Consider the following 25,292-nt stretch of genomic DNA (forward strand, 5'->3'; position numbering starts at 1 on the left):
CATCAGCTTATTAGTACAGTGAATTAGGTGTGTCTGATGAGGGAGACATGCAAAATGTGCAGTGGTGAGGGGTCCCTAGGACAGGTTTGAGAACCACTACCTTATGGGACAACCAACAGACAATGTTGGAGAAAGTTACTGATAAAAGTAATGCGTTACAATATTGCATTACTCCCTAAAAAGTAACTAATAAATGTTACTTAGTTACTTTCTATGAAAAGTAATGTGTTTGCGTTACTTTTTCTCACCTGGGCAGGTCTTGCTTTTTTTAATAACAACAACAAATATTTTTTTTTGTCAAATGTAAAGGCCCTTTCATAGCAGAAGTGGAGTAAATAAGCCTCAGGCTGAAGGAAGCGCAGATTCACTCCTGTACAGTAGAGGGCGCCACTCAAACAAGCTTTTCAGCTGCTGCTCTTCTGGACAACAGAAGAAGAACCTTCAACACTCTAACTTCAGCAATAAAAACAGATGGAAATGAAGCACAAATGTGACATTTATCTCAAGTTATTTTTGGTTAAACGTGTGGTTGAATTGGAACATTGGAAGTCAGCAGCAAAGACATTAAATACATAAAGTATATTTGTGTTATTTAACACATTTAATAATTGCAGGTTTGCGTTCTGAGTTTTATTATTTAGTTTGATATTCTCAGTTTGTGTTCGGGTTGTGTTCCTATTGCAGCAACAGCAGCAGCCTATCGAGAGAGGCCCTGCATGACGCCATATCCAATGGGGTCGCTTCGCGCCACTACGTCACGTCCCGCCGAAGAGACAGCCGAGGCCTACTGCTCTATCCTGGCATCGGACATTGAGGACTGGGCGAGCTCTGTGAACCTCCCCCCGCTGCCCGAAAGCCTTCAGGGAAAAGGGCTGGCATCGAGTCAGAGCTAATGCGTCTGCTCTCACAGGACGTCGACAACCTCGGCCTCGAGTGGGAGGCGCCCGCGCAGCCTGCACGCAACCGGCTGGACGGATGCTTCCTCAAGAAGGACCACGCCCCGTCACAGTCTAGGCCCGCGCCTTTTCTTCCTGAGCTTCACGAAGAAGTCGCAAAGTCCTGGAACGCCCCCTTCTCGGCCAGATTGCGTACCTCTGTCTCTGCAGTATTCTCCGTGGTGGACGGTGCTAAAGACAGAGGATACCTTTCTCTTCCTCCAGTGGAAGCAGCTGTACCAGCCCATCTTTGCCCACCCTCTGCTGGACGGCGCGCTCAGACGGTGCTACCCTCTAAAACCTCCCGTGCGACTTCCGCCATGCGCTTACACCGCCGCTGGGCAGGCCATATCAGCACTGCACACTATGGCTATTCTGCAGATCTTCCAGCCGAACTTCTCCGCAAAATAGACAAGGAAGGACCGGAAGCTATCAGCGTGCCGAATTTAAGGAGCGCTACAGACTGGCTCTTCGCGCCGCGAAATCCGCTGCGCAAGCCATTGGGCGAAACATTCGGCTGGCCGCCGCCCCCCTCCACGCGGGCCCCGACCAAGGATTGAGATAAAGCCCGAGGTCTCAAAAACTTCCTAGCCCCCCTAGGAAAACGACGGTGTTCAAATCCCACTGCGGCCGGATTTTCACCAAAACTTCTCGCTTGTTCAGTTCCAAATAATGTGACTGTCCCAGTGTATTTTGCAATAAACAAGCTGGTACCACAACCCGCTTGCCTGCACACAAACGCCATTTTTACGGCGACCTAGATAAATCTCAAAAAGAGTGTATTTTCTGGTATTCCGGCAACGGCCAACGGTGTTATGACTGTTATAAAAATGCCCACTGTTCAGTGCTCATTCCAACACACAAACACAGCCCGCTACAGTACAGGGCTCGCACAAATGAAATCGACTCATGTCGATGGTGCATTAAACGTAGTGAATGTGCCCACGACACAGTGCCCACAAACACTACACGATACATGTCCCACAGTTTCTGTAAAAACGAAACCAACACACATTCAGTCAGCTCAGGCCGACGGTGTTCTCAGTGCAGTGAGTGAGCCCGCTGTCCCGCGCCCACATTCCCCTTACAGACATGTTAATCCCCACCGGGTTCGCCCCGCTCGCTCTCTCCCCACAAACGGTCATAGAGAAGTCAAGCGCGGCCAGGCTGCCCGCTGTGATCAGCGCGCCCCCCGCCTCGAACACTGCAAACACAGTGTTTGCGTTTCAGCACACCGGAGCTCTTCGGTCGCCACTACGTTGCGGCCAGAGCCCAGATCTCATTCTACCTCTAGCTAATCATGCAAATGCATGGGCAAAGCTTCCCGGGGTATCAGAATGGGTGCTGAACACTATGAAAAGAGGCTATTCGCTGCAGTTCGCTCGATGTCCCCGCCGTTACACGGCGCGTGTCGAAACTACAGTAAAAAACGATGTAGCTCACCTACTTCGAGCCGAAATAGCGAAACTATTGAGCAAAGGGGCCATAGAACCTTTATCTCAGGCTCAGAGCGAAGGGGGGCTATACAGCAGATATTTTCTGGTACCGAAAAACGAGTTTTGAACTACTTGGAGGATTGGCTGATTCTAGCTCGATCACGCTCAGAGCTCATAGAACACAGGACCATATTACTCGAGCATCTCAAGAACCTGGGTCTAACAGTCAATTGGGCAAAAAGTTCACTGTCTCCCAGTCAGAAAATTTCTTTTCTGGGCTCAGTACTGGACTCGCTGTCTATGACAGCGCGCCTGTCGCCTGAGCGCGGACTGATCGTTCAGCGCGCCGCGAAATCCTTCCGCTGCGGCACTATAGTCCCACTCAAAAGGTTTCGGAAAATGCTGGGCCTTATGGCCTTAGCATCTTCGGTACTCCAGCTAACTAAGTAAATATGATGAGGCTAAATGAGAACTAAACCTTCAAAATGACTGCCATAAAACAACCATAACAGTGGTCAGTGAGAAATGCAGTAATTTCTTAACATGCGCCTGGCTTCTCTACGGCACGTTCATGAAGGAACCGTTCATTCGTTCATGAACGACTGCATCAATCATCATTCACTTCCATCATATGGGAAAAAGTAGAGAGGATATTCTTCAAATATTCAGAAACTTAATTTTGGTCGAACAATCCCTATGCCAATAAATCAATCCAGTGGTTCTCAATCCTTTTGACTATGATTGTGCAAACCAATATTTTGAAGAAATGTTTGTTACTTCTGCTATTATGACAAAGCTGCTAAATTATTTTTATTATTATTAATATAAACTAGGAGTGACAATATATTACAATAATTAAATTAAATAGTGATAATGGTCTTCATGGTTTACATTACCAATGAATTTACATGACTTTTCTAGTTGTAATTATTTTAACTCACAAATAGCCATTCTGCACAAAAGTATTATATATGTTTGTAAATGTTATTTACACTTTTAAAATGCCCTCGTCCAACATATCCGGTTTCTCCAAGAGAAGCTGGTTCTGAAATATTAATTGTAGTTAAATGCTAATTAAATAAGAAATATGATTGTCAGACCGTTACCATTTTGTCTGTTTAAATGGGGTAAGATACAGAAGATAACGTCAGTAGACTATGGAGTGCCGCAAGGATCGGTGTTAGGCCCGCTGCTATTCTTAATATATATGCTGCCACTTGGTAATATTTTAAGAAAACATGGAATTAATTTCCACTGTTATGCTGATGACACTCAATTATATATTTCATCACGACCAGATGAAAACACTAGCTTATCTGAACTGACAGAGTGTCTTAAAGATATAAAATGCTGGATGACGTGTAATTTCCTGCTATTAAATTCAGATAAAACGGAGGTATTACTTATTGGTCCAAAAAACTACCCACAAAACCTTGTACAATACAACTTTAATTTAGAAGGATGTCCTGTTACTTTATCCACTACAGTAAAACACCTGGGTGTTATACTAGACCACAACTTGTCTTTCGAAAATCATATTTCATATGTTACAAGAACAGCCTTTTTCCACCTTAGAAACATTGCTAAGCTACGTAACATGCTATCTGTTTCTGATGCAGAAAAGTTAGTTCATGCATTCAAGACCTCGAGACTAGATTACTGTAATGCTTTATTAGCTGGCTGTCCTGCATCCTCAATAAACAAGCTACAGTTAGTGCAAAATGCAGCTGCTACAGTTCTTACTAGGTCGAGAAAATATGATCATATAACACCAATTTTATCATCTCTACACTGGTTACCTATTAAGTTCCATATAATTTACAAAGTATTACTACTGACCTATAAAGCCCTAAATGGTTTAGCTCCTGTGTATTTAATGGACCTTCTATCGCCCTCCAATCCATCGCGTTTTTTAAGATCACTAAATTCGAGGCTTCTGGTCATTCCTAGGATATCTAAGTCCACTAAAGGAGGGAGGGCATTCTCACATTTTGCTCCTAAACTCTGGAATAGCCTTCCTGATATTGTTCGAGGCTCAGACTCGCTGTCCCAGTTTAAAACTAGATTAAAATTCGCGAAATGTTATGCCCTAAATTAATACATGATTAACTAACTGTATTTTTCTATGTACATTTCTGAAATGCACTTTCTGTAAAGCTGCTTTGAAACAATATGTATTGTGAAAAGCGCTATACAAATAATTTTGAATTGAATTTTGAATTGATTGTGATGGTGACTTGTGGTTGAGAAGCACTGGTTTAAACTGAATTGTAAATGCGTGATGAACTCACCTCCACATCCCTCAGGGCCTGGATGTGAACGCCACACTTCTGCCCTTCTTCCACCAGCTGAGCTTCAAACGCATCCATGAGGATGATCATCTTCAGACCGGGCGTCTCTCTTCTCTGGACTTTTCCCAGAAGCACTGTGGCTTTCTCTGGTTTATCACAGATTACTGTGGCGATTTCAGCTGGAAAACAAAAACTTCACGGTTAAAGACGGAAAGAGCCCTTTTAAAAATAAAGGTTCTTCATTGGCTTTGAACCTTTTGTCACGGGTGGTTGCTGGCAGACAGATGAGGAAGGCGTAACATCAAATATGAAGGTTTATTAACAACAGATCCAACAGAAAGGCAAATGGCTAGCAACACACACTAAACATAGACCACACCGGACACTGAACTCAAACAGAACTGAACATATATACAGGTGTTAATGATGGTGAGTGATGTGTGCGAAGCTGAATGTATTTAGTGTCCATGAAAACAAATGAGTGACGAAGACAGGTGATGACAAAACATAACGAGTCCAAACTAACGTAAATGTGACAGAACGCCCACTCCCGGTAGGCGCGTCCTTGCGCCGTGAAGAGAAGATGAAGAGGATCAGTGGATAGCGAAGGGGTGGCATAGACAGGCAGATGAAGGTTCTGGGCGTGGATGGATGACCTGGAGGAGTACGAACAACAAAGCCCAGGGTGGTGATTAAGGGGGAGTGAGCCAAGGGGTAGCCGTGAGCAGGGGATGATGGATTTCCATCCAGAACACAGACAGCTGAGTGCCCCATGGCGGCGTTGACGGAGGGAGGAGCCATGGAGGAATACTGGCGACGGCCGCCAAGGGGATGATGGCTCAGCGCAGCCGTTAAGCCGAGGTGGTGAAGAGATGGCGAAGATCTTGGAGGCCGCGACGGAGCCGCAGCAACAACCTCCCAAGAGCGAGGTGAAGATCCGGAGGTCTGAGGGTGCGTTGGAGCAACCGAAGGCGGAGGTGAAGCCTGAGGTAGGGCGGAGCAAGCCACAGCAGAAGGGGTGGAGGACCAATGAGCACCGGACGGTAAGCAAGTCCGAAACGGAGGTGAAGCGGAAGCCTCAGGCTCCTCTTGCCCAGGAGAAGATGGTGGTGGTACCACGCTACTGAAAGGCAGAGGTGGTGCCGAGGGGCTCTAAATTCTCTCTCTCTAAATGACAATAAGACTAAAATTGTTGTGTTTGGTCGTGCGGTACATTTTAATGTCTGTGTAGATGCTCTTGGTATTTTAGGATCCCATGTTCGACCTTTTACCAAGAATCTGGGTGTGATTTTTGATTATGCTTTTAAATTTGATAAACAGATTAGTTCAGTTGTTAAAACGAGTTGTTTCCAGCCGAGGCTTCTGACGAAGGTCAAGCAATACCTGCTACGCAAAGACTTTGAAAGAGTCATACATGCTTTTATTACGTCCCGTTTAGACTACTGTAATTCTTTGTATGTTGAATTGGAGCAGTCATCCCTTCGTCGGTTACAGTTAGTCCAGAACGCAGCAGCTCGACTTCTAACCGGGACTAAAAAGCGCGACCATATTTCACCAGTCTTAGCCACGCTGCACTGGCTTCCTGTTTGTTTCAGGATTGAATTTAAAATTGTATTAATGGTTTTTAAAATCTTAAATGGGTTGTCACCGTCTTATTTATCGGAGCTCTTACATGTCCATACACCTGTCAGAGCGCTGAGGTCTTGTGATCAGTTGCTCCTCGATGTGCCCAGATCTAGGTTGAAGAATAAAGGTGACAGAGCCTTTGCAGTGGCTGCTCCATACCTCTGGAATAGTTTACCTCTTCATTTAAGGAAAGCTCGGACCATTGTAACATTCAAGTCCTTGCTTAAGACCCATTATTATGCTTTGGCTTTCAATTCAAGTTGAGCTTTGATATCTTGACCTATTGTTGCTTATTTTTATTGTATATTGTGTATTGTTTGTGTATTTTTATTTTATTTTTTATCTTGAATTTTGTTAAGCACTTTGGTCAATCATGGTTGTTCTTAAACGTGCTATATAAATAAACTTGAACTGAACTGAACTGAACTGGAGAGAGCATTCTCCCAGCTCAAGGCACTGCTAGAAAGTCCATGGTGCAAGCAGGGGTGAAAATGGAACAAAAACAGTGATGGTTCTTCACTGAGAAGAGTGTGTGTGTAAATGAGAGAAAGTGATGGTTCTTCACTGAGAAGAGTGTGTGTAAATGAGTGAAAGTGATGGTTCTTCACTGAGAAGAGTGTGTGTGAATGAGTGAAAGTGATGGTTCTTCACTGAGAAGAGTGTGTGTGAATGAGTGAAAGTGATGGTTCTTCACTGAGAAGAGTGTGTGTGAATGAGTGAAAGTGATGGTTCTTTACTGAGAAGAGTGTGTGTGAATGAGTGAAAGTGATGGTTCTTCACTGAGAAGAGTGTGTGTGAATGAGTGAAAGTGATGGTTTTTCACTGAGAAGAGTGTGTGTGAATGAGTGAAAGTGATGGTTCTTCACTGAGAAGAGTATGTGTGAATGAGTTCACCCGTGTTGATGATGTAGCGAATGGCGTCGGGTCCGAGTGTGTCGTAAAGCGGCACCACCACCATAGAGTACGAGTAGCACGCCAGCTCAGAGATGATCCACTGAAAGACAAGAAGAAGTGCTTCATGAGTCGCCTGCTATTAAAGGAATAGTTCACTTTAAAATGAAAATCAGCCCATGATTTACTCTCCCTCAAGTCATCCTAGGTGTATATGACTCTTCCAAGCTTTATAATGGCAGTGGATTTCAACAAACAGATTGAAGCTCAAAAAAGTGCATCTATCCATCATAAAAGTGCATCTATCCATCATAAAAGTGCATCTTTCCATCATAAAAGTACATCTATCCATCATAAAAGTGCATCTATCCATCATAAAAGTACATCTATCCATCATAAAAGTGCATCTATCCATCATAAAAGTGCATCTGTCCATCATAAAAGTGCATCTATCCATTATAAAAGTGCATCTGTCCATCATAATAGTGCATCCATCATAAAAGTGCTTCTATCCATCATAAAAGTGCATCTGTCCATCATAAAAGTGCATCTGTCCATCATAAAAGTGCATCTATCCATCATAAAAGTGCATTCATCCATCATAAAAGTGCATCTGTCCATCATAAAAGTGCATCTGTCCATCATAAAAGTGCATCTGTCCATCATAAAAGTGCATCTATCCATCATAAAAGTGCATTCATCCATCATAAAAGTGCATCTGTCCATCATAAAAGTGCATCTATCCATCATAAAAGTGCATCTGTCCATCATAATAGTGCATCCATCATAAAAGTGCTTCTATCCATCATAAAAGTGCATCTGTCCATCATAAAAGTGCATCTATCATCATCAAAGTGCATCTATCCATCATAAAAGTGCATCCATCCATCATAAAAGTGTATCTCTCCATCATAAAAGTGCATCTGTCCATCATAAAAGTGCATCTGTCCATCATAAAAGTGCATCTATCATCATAAAAGTGCAATCGCCATCATAAAAGTGCATCTGTCCATCATAAAAGTGCATCTATCCATCATAAAAGTGCATCTATCCATCATAAATGTGCATCTGTCCATCATAAAAGTGCATCTGTCCATCATAAAAGTGCATCTGTCCATCATAAAAGTGCATCTATCAATCATAAAAGTGCATCTATCCATAATAAAAGTGCATCTATCAATCATAAAAGTGCATCTATCCATCATAAATGTGCATTTGTCCATCATAAAAGTGCATCTATCAATCATAAAAGTGCATCTATCCATCATAAAAGTGCATCTGTCCATCATAAAAGTGCATCTGTCCATCATAAAAGTGCATCTATCAATCATAAAAGTGCATCTATCCATCATAAAAGTGCATCTATCAATCATAAAAGTGCATCTATCCATCATAAAAGTGCATCTGTCCATCATAAAAGTGCATCTATCAATCATAAAAGTGCATCTGTCCATCATAAAAGTGCATCTATCCATCATAAAAGTGCATCTATTCATCATAAATGTGCATCTGTCCATCATAAAAGTTCATCTATCCATCATAAAAGTGCATCTGTCCATCATAAAAGTGCATCTATCCATCATAAAAGTGCATCTGTCCATCATAAAAGTGCATCTATCAATCATAAAAGTGCATCTATCCATCATAAAAGTGCATCTGTCCATCATAAAAGTGCATCTATCAATCATAAAAGTGCATCTATCCATCATAAAAGTGCATCTATCCATCATAAAAGTTCATCTATCCATCATAAATGTGCATCTGTCCATCATAAAAGTTCATCTATCCATCATAAAAGTGCATCTGTCCATCATAAAAGTGCATCTGTCCATCATAAAAGTGCATCTATCAATCATAAAAGTGCATCTATCCATCATAAAAGTGCATCTATCCATCATAAAATTGCATCTGTCCATCATAAAAGTGCATCTGTCCATCATAAAAGTGCATCTATCAATCATAAAAGTTAATCTATCCATCATAAAAGTGCATCTGTCCATCATAAAAGTGCATCTATCAATCATAAAAGTGCATCTATCCATCATAAAAGTGCATCTGTCCATCATAAAAGTTCATCTATCCATTATAAAAGTGCATCTGTCCATCATAAATGTGTATCTGTCCATCATAAAAATGCATCTTTCCATCATAAAAGTGCATCTGTCATCATAAATGTGCATCTGTCCATCATAAAAGTGCATCTTTCCATCATAAAAGTGCATCTGTCATCATAAAAGTGCATCTGTCCATCATAAAAGTGCATCTATCATCATAAAAGTGCATCTATCAATCATAAAAGTGCATCTGTCCATCATAAAAGTGCATCTGTCCATCATAAAAGTGCATCTGTCCATCATAAAAGTTCATCTGTCCATCATAAAAGTGCATCTATCAATCATAAAAGTGCATCTATCCATCATAAAAGTGCATCCGTCCATCATAAAAGTGCATCCGTCCATCATAAAAGTGCATCTGTCCATCATAAAAGTGCATCCGTCCATCATAAAAGTGCATCCGTCCATCATAAAAGTGCATCTGTCCATCATAAAAGTGCATCCGTCCATCATAAAAGTGCATCCGTCCATCATAAAAGTGCATCCGTCCATCATAAAAGTGCATCTGTCCATCATAAAAGTGCATCTATCCATTATAAAAGTGCATCTATCCATCATAAAAGTGCATCTGTCCATCATAAAAGTGCATCCGTCCATCATAAAAGTGCATCTATCCATCATAAAAGTGCATCTATTCATCATAAAAGTGCATCTATCCATCATAAAAGTGTATCTATCATCATAAAAGTGCATCTGTCCATCATAAAAGTGCATCTATCATCATAAAAGTGCATCTATCCATCATAAAAGTGCATCTATCATCATAAAAGTGCATCTATCCATCATAAAAGTGCATCTGTCCATCATAAAAGTGCATCTATCATCATAAAAGTGCATCTATCATCATAAAAGTGCATCTGTCCATCATAAAAGTGCATCTGTCCATCATAAAAGTGCATCTATCCATCATAAAAGTGCATCTGTCCATCATAAAAGTGCATCTGTCCATCATAAAAGTATTTAGCTTCAATCCGTTGGTTTCAATCGACTGCCATTATAAAGATTGGAAGAGCCAGCACATTTATTAATATAACTGATTGTATTCGTCTGAGAGAAGAATGTTATATACACCTAGGATGGCATGAGGGTGAGCAAATCGTGGGCTAGTATTCATTTTAAAATGAACTACTCCTTTAACTGGCTTTAGCAGGATGGTGTTTCGGGTGTTTTACCTCAGGCCTGTTCTGTGAGAACACCCCGATGAACTGAGCCGTATTGGGCTGACATCCCTGAGACAACAGACCCGAGCCCAAGTCTTCTGCCCTGCGGAACACCTGCGGGACACACACACACACACACAGCTCAGATCGCATCGGACCAGTGCTTACAAACACCACACAACACTCCTACACTCACCTCTTTATAGGACAGCCATTTGTAGGGTTGATTGGGGAGTCTGGAGCCTAAAAACGGTCCATCACCTGCTCAGAATATCAGAAGAGAGAGAGAGACCAACGTCAGATCTGATCATCTCAAACACAACGTTCACTACATCAGCTAACCATGATCCATAACCTCTAAAGCATTATTCATCTTAGTTCATGTTAATCTCAACATTTACTAGTACATGATCAAAAGTTGCATCTGTTTATATTGTTTAATGGACCTGAGCAAACATGAACTAACAATAAACAGTTGTATTTTTATTAACTAACGCTAATAAAACTTAATAAATACTGTAAGAAATCCTTGTTGTCAATTAATGCATTAACTATAATAAAGTGTTACCCATACAACCCTTTATTCTCAACAGTGGTTTCTATGTAAATATACAGTGTTTAATTCAGCGCTGTTGGTCTGGTGCAAGTAATGTGTGTGTGGTTACAGAAAGCAGTAATTCATCATGCGGTGAAGTCGAGCTCAGGGTTAAAATTACATGATGGCCTTCCAAATATCATGCATTCTTATATAAAGTTTTTTAGTGTGTAATGTTACTGGTATGACCCATTTCAGATGTGACCAAGGATGAGGCACTGTGTGATTGAACATGATTTGCATGAATCAGATTCAGAGGTGAGCCTCTCTGGGTTGAGTGTTTTTGAATCAAGTGAACATGCAGGTGTGTGTTGAACTGAACTGATTCTCACCCGTGATGTGCAGGTGTGTGTTGAACTGAACTGATTCTCACCCGTGATGTGCAGGTGTGTGTTGAACTGAACTGATTCTCACCCGTGATGTGCAGGTGTGTGTTGAACTGAACTGATTCTCACCCGTGATGTGCAGGTGTGTGTTGAACTGAACTGATTCTCACCCGTGATGTGCAGGTGTGTGTTGAACTGAACTGATTCTCACCCGTGATGTGCAGGTGTGTGTTGAACTGAACTGATTCTCACCCGTGATGTGCAGGTGTGTGTTGAACTGATTCTCACCCGTGATGTGCAGGTGTGTGTTGAACTGAACTGATTCTCACCCGTGATGTGCAGGTGTGTGTTGAACTGAACTGATTCTCACCCGTGATGTGCTGGTGTGTGTTGAACTGAACTGATTCTCACCCGTGATGTGCAGGTGTGTGTTGAACTGAACTGATTCTCACCCGTGATGTGCAGGTGTGTGTTGAACTGAACTGATTCTCACCCGTGATGTGCAGGTGTGTGTTGAACTGAACTGATTTTCACCCGTGATGTGCAGGTGTGTGTTGAACTGAACTGATTCTCACCCGTGATGTGCAGGTGTGTGTTGAACTGAACTGATTCTCACCCGTGATGTGCAGGTGTGTGTTGAACTGAACTGATTCTCACCCGTGATGTGCAGGTGTGTGTTGAACTGAACTGATTCTCACCCGTGATGTGCAGGTGTGTGTTGAACTGAACTGATTCTCACCCGTGATGTGCAGGTGTGTGTTGAAATGAACTGATTCTCACCCGTGATGTGCAGGTGTGTGTTGAACTGAACTGATTCTCACCCGTGATGTGCAGGTGTGTGTTGAACTGAACTGATTCTCACCCGTGATGTGCAGGTGTGTGTTGAACTGAACTGATTCTCACCCGTGATGTGCAGGTGTGTGTTGAACTGATTCTCACCCGTGATGTGCAGGTGTGTGTTGAACTGAACTGATTCTCACCCGTGATGTGCAGGTGTGTGTTGAACTGAACTGATTCTCACCCGTGATGTGCTGGTGTGTGTTGAACTGAACTGATTCTCACCCGTGATGTGCAGGTGTGTGTTGAACTGAACTGATTCTCACCCGTGATGTGCAGGTGTGTGTTGAACTGAACTGATTCTCACCCGTGATGTGCAGGTGTGTGTTGAACTGAACTGATTCTCACCCGTGATGTGCAGGTGTGTGTTGAACTGAACTGATTCTCACCCGTGATGTGCAGGTGTGTGTTGAACTGAACTGATTCTCACCCGTGATGTGCAGGTGTGTGTTGAACTGAACTGATTCTCACCCGTGATGTGCAGGTGTGTGTTGAACTGAACTGATTCTCACCCGTGATGTGCAGGTGTGTGTTGAAATGAACTGAACTGATTCTCACCCGTGATGTGCAGGTGTGTGTTGAACTGAACTGATTTTCACCCGTGATGTGCAGGTGTGTGTTGAACTGAACTGATTCTCACCCGTGATGTGCAGGTGTGTGTTGAACTGAACTGATTCTCACCCGTGATGTGCAGGTGTGTGTTGAACTGAACTGATTCTCACCCGTGATGTGCAGGTGTGTGTTGAACTGAACTGATTCTCACCCGTGATGTGCAGGTGTGTGTTGAACTGAACTGATTCTCACCCGTGATGTGCAGGTGTGTGTTGAACTGAACTGATTCTCACCCGTGATGTGCAGGTGTGTGTTGAACTGAACTGATTCTCACCCGTGATGTGCAGGTGTGTGTTGAACTGAACTGATTCTCACCCGTGATGTGCAGGTGTGTGTTGAACTGATTCTCACCCGTGATGTGCAGGTGTGTGTTGAACTGAACTGATTCTCACCCGTGATGTGCAGGTGTGTGTTGAACTGAACTGATTCTCACCCGTGATGTGCTGGTGTGTGTTGAACTGAACTGATTCTCACCCGTGATGTGCAGGTGTGTGTTGAACTGAACTGATTCTCACCCGTGATGTGCAGGTGTGTGTTGAACTGAACTGATTCTCACCCGTGATGTGCAGGTGTGTGTTGAACTGAACTGATTTTCACCCGTGATGTGCAGGTGTGTGTTGAACTGAACTGATTCTCACCCGTGATGTGCAGGTGTGTGTTGAACTGAACTGATTCTCACCCGTGATGTGCAGGTGTGTGTTGAACTGAACTGATTCTCACCCGTGATGTGCAGGTGTGTGTTGAACTGAACTGATTCTCACCCGTGATGTGCAGGTGTGTGTTGAACTGAACTGATTCTCACCCGTGATGTGCAGGTGTGTGTTGAACTGAACTGATTCTCACCCGTGATGTGCAGGTGTGTGTTGAACTGAACTGATTCTCACCCGTGATGTGCAGGTGTGTGTTGAACTGAACTGATTCTCACCCGTGATGTGCAGGTGTGTGTTGAACTGATTCTCACCCGTGATGTGCAGGTGTGTGTTGAACTGAACTGATTCTCACCCGTGATGTGCAGGTGTGTGTTGAACTGAACTGATTCTCACCCGTGATGTGCTGGTGTGTGTTGAACTGAACTGATTCTCACCCGTGATGTGCAGGTGTGTGTTGAACTGAACTGATTCTCACCCGTGATGTGCAGGTGTGTGTTGAACTGAACTGATTCTCACCCGTGATGTGCAGGTGTGTGTTGAACTGAACTGATTTTCACCCGTGATGTGCAGGTGTGTGTTGAACTGAACTGATTCTCACCCGTGATGTGCAGGTGTGTGTTGAACTGAACTGATTCTCACCCGTGATGTGCAGGTGTGTGTTGAACTGAACTGATTCTCACCCGTGATGTGCAGGTGTGTGTTGAACTGAACTGATTCTCACCCGTGATGTGCAGGTGTATGTTGAACTGAACTGATTCTCACCCGTGATGTGCAGGTGTGTGTTGAACTGAACTGATTCTCACCCGTGATGTGCAGGTGTGTGTTGAACTGAACTGATTCTCACCCGTGATGTGCAGGTGTGTGTTGAACTGAACTGATTCTCACCCGTGATGTGCAGGTGTGTGTTGAACTGAACTGATTCTCACCCGTGATGTGCAGGTGTGTGTTGAACTGAACTGATTCTCACCCGTGATGTGCAGGTGTGTGTTGAAATGAACTGAACTGATTCTCACCCGTGATGTGCAGGTGTGTGTTGAACTGAACTGATTCTCACCCGTGATGTGCAGGTGTGTGTTGAACTGAACTGATTCTCACCCGTGATGTGCAGGTGTGTGTTGAACTGAACTGATTCTCACCCGTGATGTGCAGGTGTGTGTTGAACTGAACTGATTCTCACCCGTGATGTGCAGACCTCGCTGGAACACCTCGTACAGGGTCTTGGCGTCCTCATGGTAGTAGGAGAGAAGCTCGGAGCCGCTACCCATCATGGACCGTCGAGCGCCGTCTCCCATCTGGAAAACACACAAACGAGACAGAGAGACTGAGAGAGGAGGACATCTGTGGTAAAGCCCATTTCAATAACTGCATGAAAGACGTATTGTTGAATTGTTCGTCTAGTACTTGTTTGCATCTGTGTTTGCATTTATATTTGCATTGGCCTGGTCTCTGCAAGATGTGTTCAGTGAAGATGTCCTGTTCGATTATTCAGTCTGCAGTGTCAAGGGCTTTCAAAAGCTTTATGGGATACTGAAATATTCTTATTATAATAATCATCTCCTGAGCTGAGTATGAACACATACATATATATATACTGATCGTCCTGATGTTTCAGGGCGATTAAAGTGAGCACCTGTCTCACATCTTTTGCTTTTATGCAAAACAGTGAGTAAAATGTAGGTCTGAGGCAGATTTGAACACACAGGATTCAGCAGAAACCTGATCCTCAAAGGAGAACAATGAACAAGCACTTTTGGTTTGATCATTAATGAAAAAAGAATAATGATGGTGCTTAATAAACACCAATGCACACTTTTGCACTAACTAGTGCACTAACTAGTGCTGGTCATGTGGCGCTTGCTCAAGTGTCAAAGACCATATCTGACGGCCCGTCAAGATCTTAAGCTTGATTTCAACAATAACTAATAAAAATGACAAAAACACTGCAAAATTACTAAAACTTTAAAAACAAAAACAAAAACAAAACCTAATTCAATATATAACTAGAATAGTATCTCAATCATACTAAAATAATTTGGAAAAAAGAAGAAGAATAAAAAGAACGAAAGAAAAAAAGAAAGAAAGAAAGAAAGAAAGAAAAGTCATGTAAATTCATTAGTAATAAGAAATGTAAACCATGAAGAGCTTTCAGTTATTGAAATTTTAAAACTTAATCTTTTTAATTATTTATCATTATTTTATTGATTTATTTGTTAATATGTTGGCTGATTTCTGTGAACATCATATTTTTTCATATTTTATTTTATTTCAGTAAATGTGTCTTTTATTTCAAGAAACAAGAATGCTTCTTTATGATTTCAGTTTTACTTAACTTTAATAACGCTGTTTTTTACTAACAAATAGCAGTTTGTAGTTTGTATAGATTTTTATAAATGTTTATGTTAATAATACATGTAAGTACTGAGTAATATTAAATTAATTAGATTATATTAAAACCCATATACTATGTTTATGGTTAGTTGCATGTAATTATGCATAATTTACAGTTATTACTGTAGCAAGTTTATGTAACGTGTAACAACAAGGACACTGTAAAATAAAGTGTTAACATAAATTATATTCATAATAAAATAAATAAACTTCTCATAAAAAGAACTTATAGAAGATCAGGTGGTGTGATGGGGTCCTGTATAGGAGATCAGGAGGTGTGTTGGGGTCCTGTATAGGAGATCAGGACGTGTGTTTGGGTCCTGTATAGGGGATCAGGAGGTGTGTTTGGGTCCTGTATAGGGGATCAGGAGGTGTGTTGGGGTCCTGTATAGGGGATCAGGAGGTGTGTTGGGGTCCTGTATAGGGGATCAGGTGGTGTGATGGGGTCCTGTATAGGAGATCAGGAGGTGTGTTTGGGTCCTGTATAGGGGATCAGGAGGTGTGTTTGGGTCCTGTATAGGGGATCAGGAGGTGTGTTGGGGTCCTGTATAGGGGATCAGGAGGTGTGTTGGGGTCCTGTATAGGGGATCATGAGGTGTGTTTGGGTCCTGTATAGGGGATCAGGAAGTGTGTTGGGGTCCTGTATAGGGGATCAGGAGGTGTGTTGGGGTCCTGTATTGGGGATCAGGATGTGTGTTGGGGTCCTGTATAGGGGATCAGGAGATGTGTTGGGGTCCTGTATAGAAGATCAGGAGGTGTGTTGGGGTCCTGTATAGAAGATCAGGAGGTGTGTTTGGGTCCTGTATAGGGGATCAGGAGGTGTGTTTGGGTCCTGTATAGGCAGTCAGGAGGTGTGTTTGGGTCCTGTAAAGGGGATCAGGAGGTGTGTTGGGGTCCTGTATAGGAGATCAGGAGGTGTGTTGGGGTCCTGTATAGGAGATCAGGAGGTGTGTTTGGGTCCTGTATAGGGGATCAGGAGGTGTGTTTGGGTCCTGTATTGGGGATCAGGAGGTGTGTTTGGGTCCTGTATAGGGGATCAGGAGGTGTGTTTGGGTCCTGTAAAGGGGATCAGGAGGTGTGTTGGGGTCCTGTATAGGAGATCAGGAGGTGTGTTTGGGTCCTGTATAGGGGAACAGGAGGTGTGTTTGGGTCCTGTATAGGCAGTCAGGTGGTGTGTTGGGGTCCTGTATAGGAGATCAGGAGGTGTGTTTGGGTCCTGAATAGGAGATCAGGAGGTGTGTTTGGGTCCTGTATAGGGGATCAGGCGGTGTGTTTGGGTCCTGTATAGGGGATCAGGAGGTGTGTTGGGGTCCTGTATAGAAGATCAGGAGGTGTGTTTGGGTCCTGTATAGGGGATCAGGAGGTGTGTTTGGGTCCTGAATAGGAGATCAAGAGGTGTATTTGGGTCCTGTATAGGGGATCAGGAGGTGTGTTGGGGTCCTGTATAGGGGATCAGGAGGTGTCTTGGGGTCCTGTATAGGAAATCAGGAGGTGTGTTGGGGTCCTGTATAGAAGATCAGGATGTGTGTTTGGGTCCTGAATAGGGGATCAGGAGGTGTGTTGGGGTCTTGTAAAGGGGATCAGGAGGTGTGTTGGGGTCCTGTATAGGAGATCAGGAGGTGTGTTTGGGTCCTGTAAAGGGGATCAGGAGGTGTGTTGGGGTCCTGTAAAGGGGATCAGGAGGTGTGTTTGGGTCCTGTAAAGGGGATCAGGAGGTGTGTTGGGGTCCTGTTTAGGAGATCAGGAGGTGTGTTGGGGTCCTGTAAAGGGGATCAGGAAATGTGTTGGGGTCCTATATAGGCGGTCAGGAGGTGTGTTTGGGTCCTGTATAGGCGGTCAGGAGGTGGGTTGGGGTCCTGAATAGGCGGTCAGGAGGTGTGTTTGGGTCCTGTATAGGCGGTCAGGATGTGTGTTTGGGTCCTGTATAGGGGATCAGGAAATGTGTTGGGGTCCTGTATAGGGGATCAGGAAATGTGTTGGGGTCCTGTATAGGCGGTCAAGAGGTGTGTTGGGGTCCTGTATAGGGGATCAGGAAATGTGTTGGGGTCCTGTATAGGCGGTCAGGAGGTGTGTTGGGGTCCTGTATAGGGGATCAGGAAATGTGTTTGGGTCCTGTACCTGCTCTTCTCTGGACTGGTGCTGGAGGTCGCAGGGTGGGACGATGGCTCGTGGGCGATGGGAGATCCAGTAGGCCAGAACCGCAGTGAGCGCGCCCAGACCCAGCAGAGTCGAAGTGGGCAGAGAGCGGATAAACTCGCCCAGATCCTCCAGCTCCGGCAGATGAAGACCCAGCAGAAGATCCCGAGACTGCATCTTCTCCATCAGAGTGGAGCTGAGCTCTGACACACACAAACACACATACACACACACACACACACACACACACACACACACACACACACACACACACACACACACACACACACACACACACACACACACACACTATATGAACACGAGCTGTTGTAAAGATAACACAAAGTCACAGTGACAAAACTGTCTTGTCTAGACCTCAACAGAGTTCGGCCTTCTTCTGATGGCTTACATATTAACATGCTATCTGACTATACTGAACACACACAACTGAACAACTCTGGAAATCATCAGAGCCTGTTCTCACTAAGGTCCTCTTTATTGAGAGTCTGTCCAATGGTTCATCTGAATTCTGTGATCCTCAAAAGCCAACAAAACCTTGAGACCTTTCGCTTTAATACTTCTGCAATTCTGTGAACATTAATTAACCTTGTAAGTAACTTTAGTCCGATAATGAGTATTTTAAAAGGTAATATAATCCAATTACAATAATTACATTTTTGGAATCTGACTGCATGATCCAGCTGTAATCAGTCACTGTCTTTAATCTGTTCAATCGGATCAATATTATCATATTGTTTTATAATATATAAAACTCATGAAAGTAAGGGTTGCTACCACTGACAGAAGATCTTGTCTGTCTCTGCCAACACTTTATTTTGATGCTCTGCAAGTAACTTTGATTCATATTAACTTATTCTACTGACCCGAACCCTGGTTAGCAGTCTACTGATCCTCTAATGAGTGTTAGTAGTCATTGCACAGTTATAGCGAGTGAAACTTCAGCCATGGAGCTGAAGCGTAACCCTTTCTTTGCTCTGTGAACAGTCTGACAGTTGTGTTAGTGACGAGTTACGATAATGAACTCATGAACACACATGTGTGGCTGATCCTGCAGTTCGGCTTTATTTGTTGATCTCATTCATGAACTCTTCCAAAAATGGAAGTTGATCAATAGGAATTAGATTTCAATAGCTGTTTTTTCCTGCGGCAATCTCTCGTGCAAAATGAATATACCACATAAACATAATATGAAATCAGAGAGGCATCGGCGCAGTATCGAGAGCGTAACTGATAACTAATAACTCACCAGTGCGAGAAGCAGGAGTCTTAACCGCGAAGCAGTGAACCCGGGATATTGACGCATCTGATGTTTAAAGTTCACACTCTCAGCTCACGTCCTGGTCAATTTAAAAAGACAGCTAACTGAAAGATGATGTAAAACACAATGAAATGATCTGAATGTGCTGTTAGTGTCACAGAACTCAATGAGTGCAGATCTGGAGCGGGTGCTTACCATACTTTACTGAAGAATACTTTGCTAATAACATATTGGAAGTTGTGCTGGGCTTTACACGACAACACTGTTGTCATGTAAATGAACGGCCAGAACACATTAAAAGTTTTCTGTTTTCAGTTTGTGGCGGGGGAGGCGTGGTTCAGCGAGGTCTGCGACGAGAGAGAGAGTAGAGAGACGAGCGGCGGTAAGTAGGTCAAATGTAAAATGACTGACACCTGTGTCTCGTTGCAGTAATTGGCGTGGGGAGACCGTATAAAGCAGACTGGAACCAGCGATCGAGGAGAGAGAAGGGCTGAGGTCTCGTGGGAAATGGGAAGAGGTCTTTGTGAAAGACAAACCTGATCGAGTATTTTGAAACTGTGAACGAGATTTGTGTTCGACGTGCGCATGTGGCGCCAGAGCTTTGAGCTTGGGCCTGGGCTTTCCCCAGCTCCAACCGAGCCGCTCACATGTCTCTGACGAAGATGGGAACCTCCAATGATCCCGAGGCCTTCTTGGACCTGTTCGAGAAAACGGCCAAGGCATGTGAGTGGCCATCAACCAGCTGGCCGGTTCGGCTCATTCCGCTGCTGTCGGGGGAAGCCCAGAAGGCTGCTCAACAACTGCCCGTCCAGAACCTCTTGGTGTACGCCGATTTAAAACGAGCCATTCTCCAAAGGGTCGGCCTCAACCCTGAGCAACATCGTCAACGCTTCCATTCGCTGGAACTGGCGGAAGCAGGCCGACCCTTTGTCTTGGCGCAGCAGCTCCGGGACTCGTGCCGCAAATGGCTGTTGGCCGGAGGAAGCGACGCCGAGGCCATCATCGACAAGGTAGTGCTGGAACAGTTCGTCTCCAGGTTGCCGAAGAGGACTGCCCAGTGGGTCCAGTGCCACCGGTCGGCGTCGCTGGATCTGGCCATCCAACTGGCGGAGGATCAACTGGCGGTGTGCTCCGGGGTCGGCGAACCCCTGCCATCTGTCTCTCTCTCTCCCCCTGTCTCTCTCTCTCTCCATTTCCCCAGGACCCGCTCCAATGGACCTCCGAGGGCACCTCCCCGCTGGATGGCTGGAGCCGAGGGCCCAGCCGGGTCGTGAGGATCCGACAGGGGAGGGGGGCCGGGACACCCTGAAGGGCTCGACGCGGTTCCTGCGCTCTCCCCACGCCAATTCCTTGACCAGCTTCCTGCGACTAGAGCGGCGGGGAAGCCTGGGCCGGCCTGTTGGCGTTGCGGGGATCCGGGCCATTTCGTGGACCGCTGCCCGGTCATGGAGGTTGGGACACTGGTCCGGATCCCGGACGTTCCGCAGGCCGCCCCCGATCAAGCCGGGTTATACCAGATACCTGTGAGTATTAAGGGGGGTACCTATCAGGCCTTGGTGGATTCAGGTTGTAACCAGACCTCCATCCATCAAAGCCTGATACAGTCCGGGGCATTGAATACGGGCCGCATGGTTAAGGTGAGGTGTGTGCACGGGGATATAGTGGAGTACCCCTTAAAAGCCATCACTATTAAATTCAGGGAACAAAATCATTGTGTGGAGGTCGCAGTTAGCCCACACCTCCGGCATCCGTTAATTTTGGGAACGAATTGGCCAGCTTTTAAACAATTGTTGGGATGTTTAACAACGGATGCCTCTGGGAAAAAGAAAAGGCTGGGAAGGGGGGCGAGCGCTCAGGTTGGAGAGGCTGTTCCTGGACCCAGCGGAACTGTTTCAGAGGAACCGAGCGGCTTGGCGAGGTTAAACCTCTCCAGTCGCAATGACTTTCCCCTGGAACAGTCCCAAGATGAGACGCTCTAACATGCGTTTGAACAGGTCCGTTCCATCGATGGGCAGATCCTCCGCGCGCTCTCCTATCCTTATTTTGCCGTTATTAAAGACATGTTGTATCGGGTGACCCAAGACACTCAGACAAAAGAAGATATAACCCAATTGTTAGTACCAAGGGGCCGTCGGGAAATGCTTTTCCAGACGGCACATTGTAATCCGATGGCGGGGCATCTAGGGATGACAGCGACATTAAATCGTTTAATGACCCGATTCTTCTGGCCGGGCATTCACGAGAACGTGCGCAGGTGGTGCGCGTCGTGGCAGGAATGTCAGTTGGTAAATCCACCGGCCGCCCCAAAAGCGCCATTGCGCCCTCTACCTCTTGTTCAGGTCCCCTTCGAGAGAATTGGTATGGACCTCATCGGGCCATTAGAACGATCGGCACGGGGACATCGCTTTGCGTTAGTTATAGTAGACTACGCAACGCGATATCCCGAAGCAGTGGCGCTGCGCTCTATATCAGCTAAGAGTGTGGCAGACACCCTGTTTCGTTTAATCTCCCGCGTGGGAATCCCAAAAGAGATTCTCACGGATCAAGGCACCGCGTTTATGTCACGCACGTTAAGCGAATTATATGAATTATTGGGCATTAAATCGGTGCGTACCAGTGTCTATCACCCACAAACGGACGGACTGGTCGAACGATTTAATCGCACGTTGAAAACAATGATTCATAAATTCGCAAGCCTCCACGGGGTTCTCCCCCTTCGAGCTTCTTTTTGGACGTCAGCCCCGTGGGGTGTTAGACGTCCTAAAGGAAACTTGGGAGGACGGACGCTCAGATAGCAAAAATGAAATTCAGTATGTCTTGGACCTGAGAGCAAAACTCCATGGTGAGGCGGCTCTCTATGGAGAATTTGCTTCAGGCTCAGGACAGACAAAGCCGGCTGTATAACAGGGGAACTAAGCTTCGAGAGTTCGCACCGGGAGATAAAGTGCTCATTTTACTACCAACCTCCAGCTCTAAATTGTTAGCGAAGTGGCAAGGACCCTTTGAGGTCACACAGCGGATAGGGGATCTCAATTATGAGGTTGTACGGACAGACAGGGGTGATTCACGGCAAATTTACCACCTCAACCTCCTAAAAAAATGGAGTGAGGAGGAGTCAGTGTTGCTTGCGATGGCAGTGAGTGGAGAGGAGGATCTCGGGCCAGAAGCGATCATCAAAGGGAAATCTCTCGCCCTGGCCCCGGGGGGAGATCACCTCTCGCCCTCGCAGCTCGCTGACATCACAAGGTTACAAAAAGAATTTGCAGATTTGTTTTCACCCCTGCCTGGTCGTACTAATCTGATCCAGCACCATATTGAGACAGAGCCGGGAGTGGTGGTTCGCGGCTGGCCATACAGATTGCCTGAACACAAAAAAAAAGTGGTTCAGACGGAATTAGAGGTAATGCTGGAGATGGGAGTAAGTGAGGAGTCCAACAGTAACTGGGCAAGCCCGATAGTTTTAGTTCCTAAAACGGACGGCTCGGTACGGTTTTGTGTGGACTATCGCAGGGTGAATGCAGTGTCGAAATTCGGCGCTTATCCAATGCCGCGGATTGACGAGCTGCTTGATCGGTTAGGCACGGCTCGTTTTTATTCGACGCTGGACTTAACGAAAGGATATTGGCAGATCCCCTTGTCTCCCATGTCCAAAGAAAAAACAGCCTTCACCACGCCGTTCGGGTTACACCAATTTGTGACACTTCCTTTCGGGTTGTTCGGGGCCCCGGCCACGTTTCAGCGGCTCATGGACAGAATTCTGCGACCCCATGCTCCATATGCCGCTGCGTACTTGGATGATATCATCATCTACAGTAATGACTGGCAGCGGCATGTGCAGCATTTGAGGGCCGTCCTCGGGGAAATGAGACGGGCGGGGTTAACGGCCAACCCGAGGAAGTGTGCAGTTGGGCGGGTGGATTTAAGGTATCTGGGCTTCCACTTGGGTCATGGGCAGGTGCGTCCCCAAATTGACAAGACAGCAGCAATTGCAACCTGTCCCAGACCTAAGTCCAAAAAGGAGGTGAGGCAGTTCCTGAATGAAGGACACCAATGCGCGGATCACCCGTTGGTATCTAGCTTTACAGCCTTTTAAGTTCAAGGTGATCCACAGGCCGGGGGTGCAGATGGCTGTGGCTGACTTTCTCTCTAGGAATGGGGGGGGGGGGGGGGCTGCAGGCCGGATGGCTCAGCGAGGTCTGTGACGAGAGAGAGAGAGTGGAGAGACGAGCGGCGGTAAGTAGGTCAAGTGTAAAATGACTGACACCTGTGTCTCGTTGCAGTAATTGGCGTGGGGAGACCGTATAAAGCAGACTGGAACCAGCGATCGAGGAGAGAGAAGGCCTGAGGTCTCGTGGGAAATGGGAAGAGGTCTTTGTGAAAGACAAACCTGATCGAGTATTTTGAAACTGAATGAGATTTGTGTTCGACGTGCGCATGTGGCGCCAGAGCTTTGAGTTGTTAAATAAAATACCCACGAGTCTGAGCCAGCTGACCCCGGTCTCCTTCCTTCACACTCACACGACAAGGGCTTTTATTACACAGTTGTCGTAAACGGCCTCTAAATTAATAAATAATTATTTAAGATTTACTAAATTTGAGTCGGCAGTGTGTGTACACAACCTTAATGGTAAAAATCCACCCACTCCTCTTTTTTGATCCCCATAAATCACAAGCAGTGTCTCAGAATAAGCAGTTTTGTAGATTATAGCTTTTATGACGTCACATATGCTTGGACCCCACCCACAACTGCTGACGGACCCCTCCCCTATTAACATAGACACCACCCACAACTGCTGACTGACCCCGCCCTATTAACATAGACCCTGCCCAGAACTACTGACAGACTCCGCCCTATTAGCATAGACCCCACCCATGACTGCTGATGGCCTCCACCCTATTAGCATAGACCCAGCCCAAAACTGATGACAGACTCCGCCCTATTAGCATAGACCCCACCCACAACTGCTGACAGACTTCACCCTATTAGCATAGACCCCACCCATGACAGCTGATGGACTCCGCCCTATTAGTACAGACCCCATCCACAACTGCTGACAGACTCCGCCCTATTAGCATAGACTCTGCTCTGATTGGCCAGATGGCCAGTCTGTTTTGATTGGTCTAAGTCAGAAGCTATATCCCAATTACAATAACTGAACTTCAGCTCCAGAGGAGAGTCCAATAATGAAACATTGGAAGAACTAGTTATTCAACCTGAACCTCCATCACAAGGCCGACTCGAGCAGGACTCAGTCTTTTATCAGTGAAATACTACTCACTTTGAGGAACATTATGAGATGTTGTAACTGTAATTCCTCACCATAAGCATTAACAAGTGTGTGTCCATCAACAAACCCATGTGTATATTTCTAATTTATTGCGGTGAACATGCAGGAACTGTATCAATAAAGGTGCATATGTTCGCCCAGCACTAGCGTGAATGACTGATGTAACAAACGTTGTAAAACAAATCTTGCTCTATCCTGTGTCTTTACTCATAGTAAGAACAACAGACAATCTGCACTTATAGACACAGTTTTAGGTAATAGTGATCGACCACAGCTGATCAGCAGAAGTATTTCAGTTAGACAGTAATAATGTGAGTTAGCCAGAGACCTACACAATATAAAACACAAAACTATTTTGCACTCCCGGTAGAAAATATATACATCAATTATTAATCATACTAACAGGTTGTGATTCTGAGAAGCAAGTTGGTCCAAATAAACTGAGTACTGACCCATCTTTCTAGAGCAAGAAGTTTGAAGATTGCGCGTTTTGTGAATTTCTTGTAGAACTCAGAGATCTGAGAAACAGTCGTCAGTTAAATGATGTTTCAGGTCTGATAATGTACAGTATAGACGGTATTATGCAAATGTCTCTTCTAGTGATGTAGAACCGTCACCCATTGGGATTCGAAACACAATCCTCTCGAAAAGGCAGTTCAGAGTCAGTTCTTTCTTTTGGGAGACAATAACTTTATTTATCGTGCACTTTTGACTTTACAACTTTTCAG

General features: G+C 44.9%; 1 protein-coding gene across 2 annotated transcripts in view; it reads right to left on the reverse strand.

Moving 5' to 3' along the window:
- acsl6 (acyl-CoA synthetase long chain family member 6) overlaps window positions 1–25,292 on the reverse strand; it is a 78,096-nt gene that overhangs the window by 41,063 nt on the left and 11,741 nt on the right. Inside the window, exons 2-8 of one of the 2 annotated variants that reach the window (XM_077237671.1) lie at window positions 19,265–19,355; window positions 17,980–18,200; window positions 14,651–14,765; window positions 10,650–10,714; window positions 10,466–10,567; window positions 7,183–7,282; window positions 4,663–4,841 (exon numbers count right to left, since the gene is read on the reverse strand). In XM_077237671.1, coding sequence (XP_077093786.1) covers window positions 4,663–4,841; window positions 7,183–7,282; window positions 10,466–10,567; window positions 10,650–10,714; window positions 14,651–14,765; window positions 17,980–18,183 — 765 coding nt within the window. In that variant the 5' untranslated portion in view covers window positions 18,184–18,200; window positions 19,265–19,355. The remainder of the gene's footprint in view (window positions 1–4,662; window positions 4,842–7,182; window positions 7,283–10,465; window positions 10,568–10,649; window positions 10,715–14,650; window positions 14,766–17,979; window positions 18,201–19,264; window positions 19,356–25,292) is intronic. The other variant, XM_077237670.1, reaches the window with a different exon arrangement.

This window comes from Siphateles boraxobius, unplaced genomic scaffold (genome assembly GCF_051911475.1).
Source record: "Siphateles boraxobius isolate OS27281-9 unplaced genomic scaffold, OSU_SipBor_1 205, whole genome shotgun sequence".
NCBI classification, from domain to species: Eukaryota; Metazoa; Chordata; class Actinopteri; order Cypriniformes; family Leuciscidae; genus Siphateles; species Siphateles boraxobius.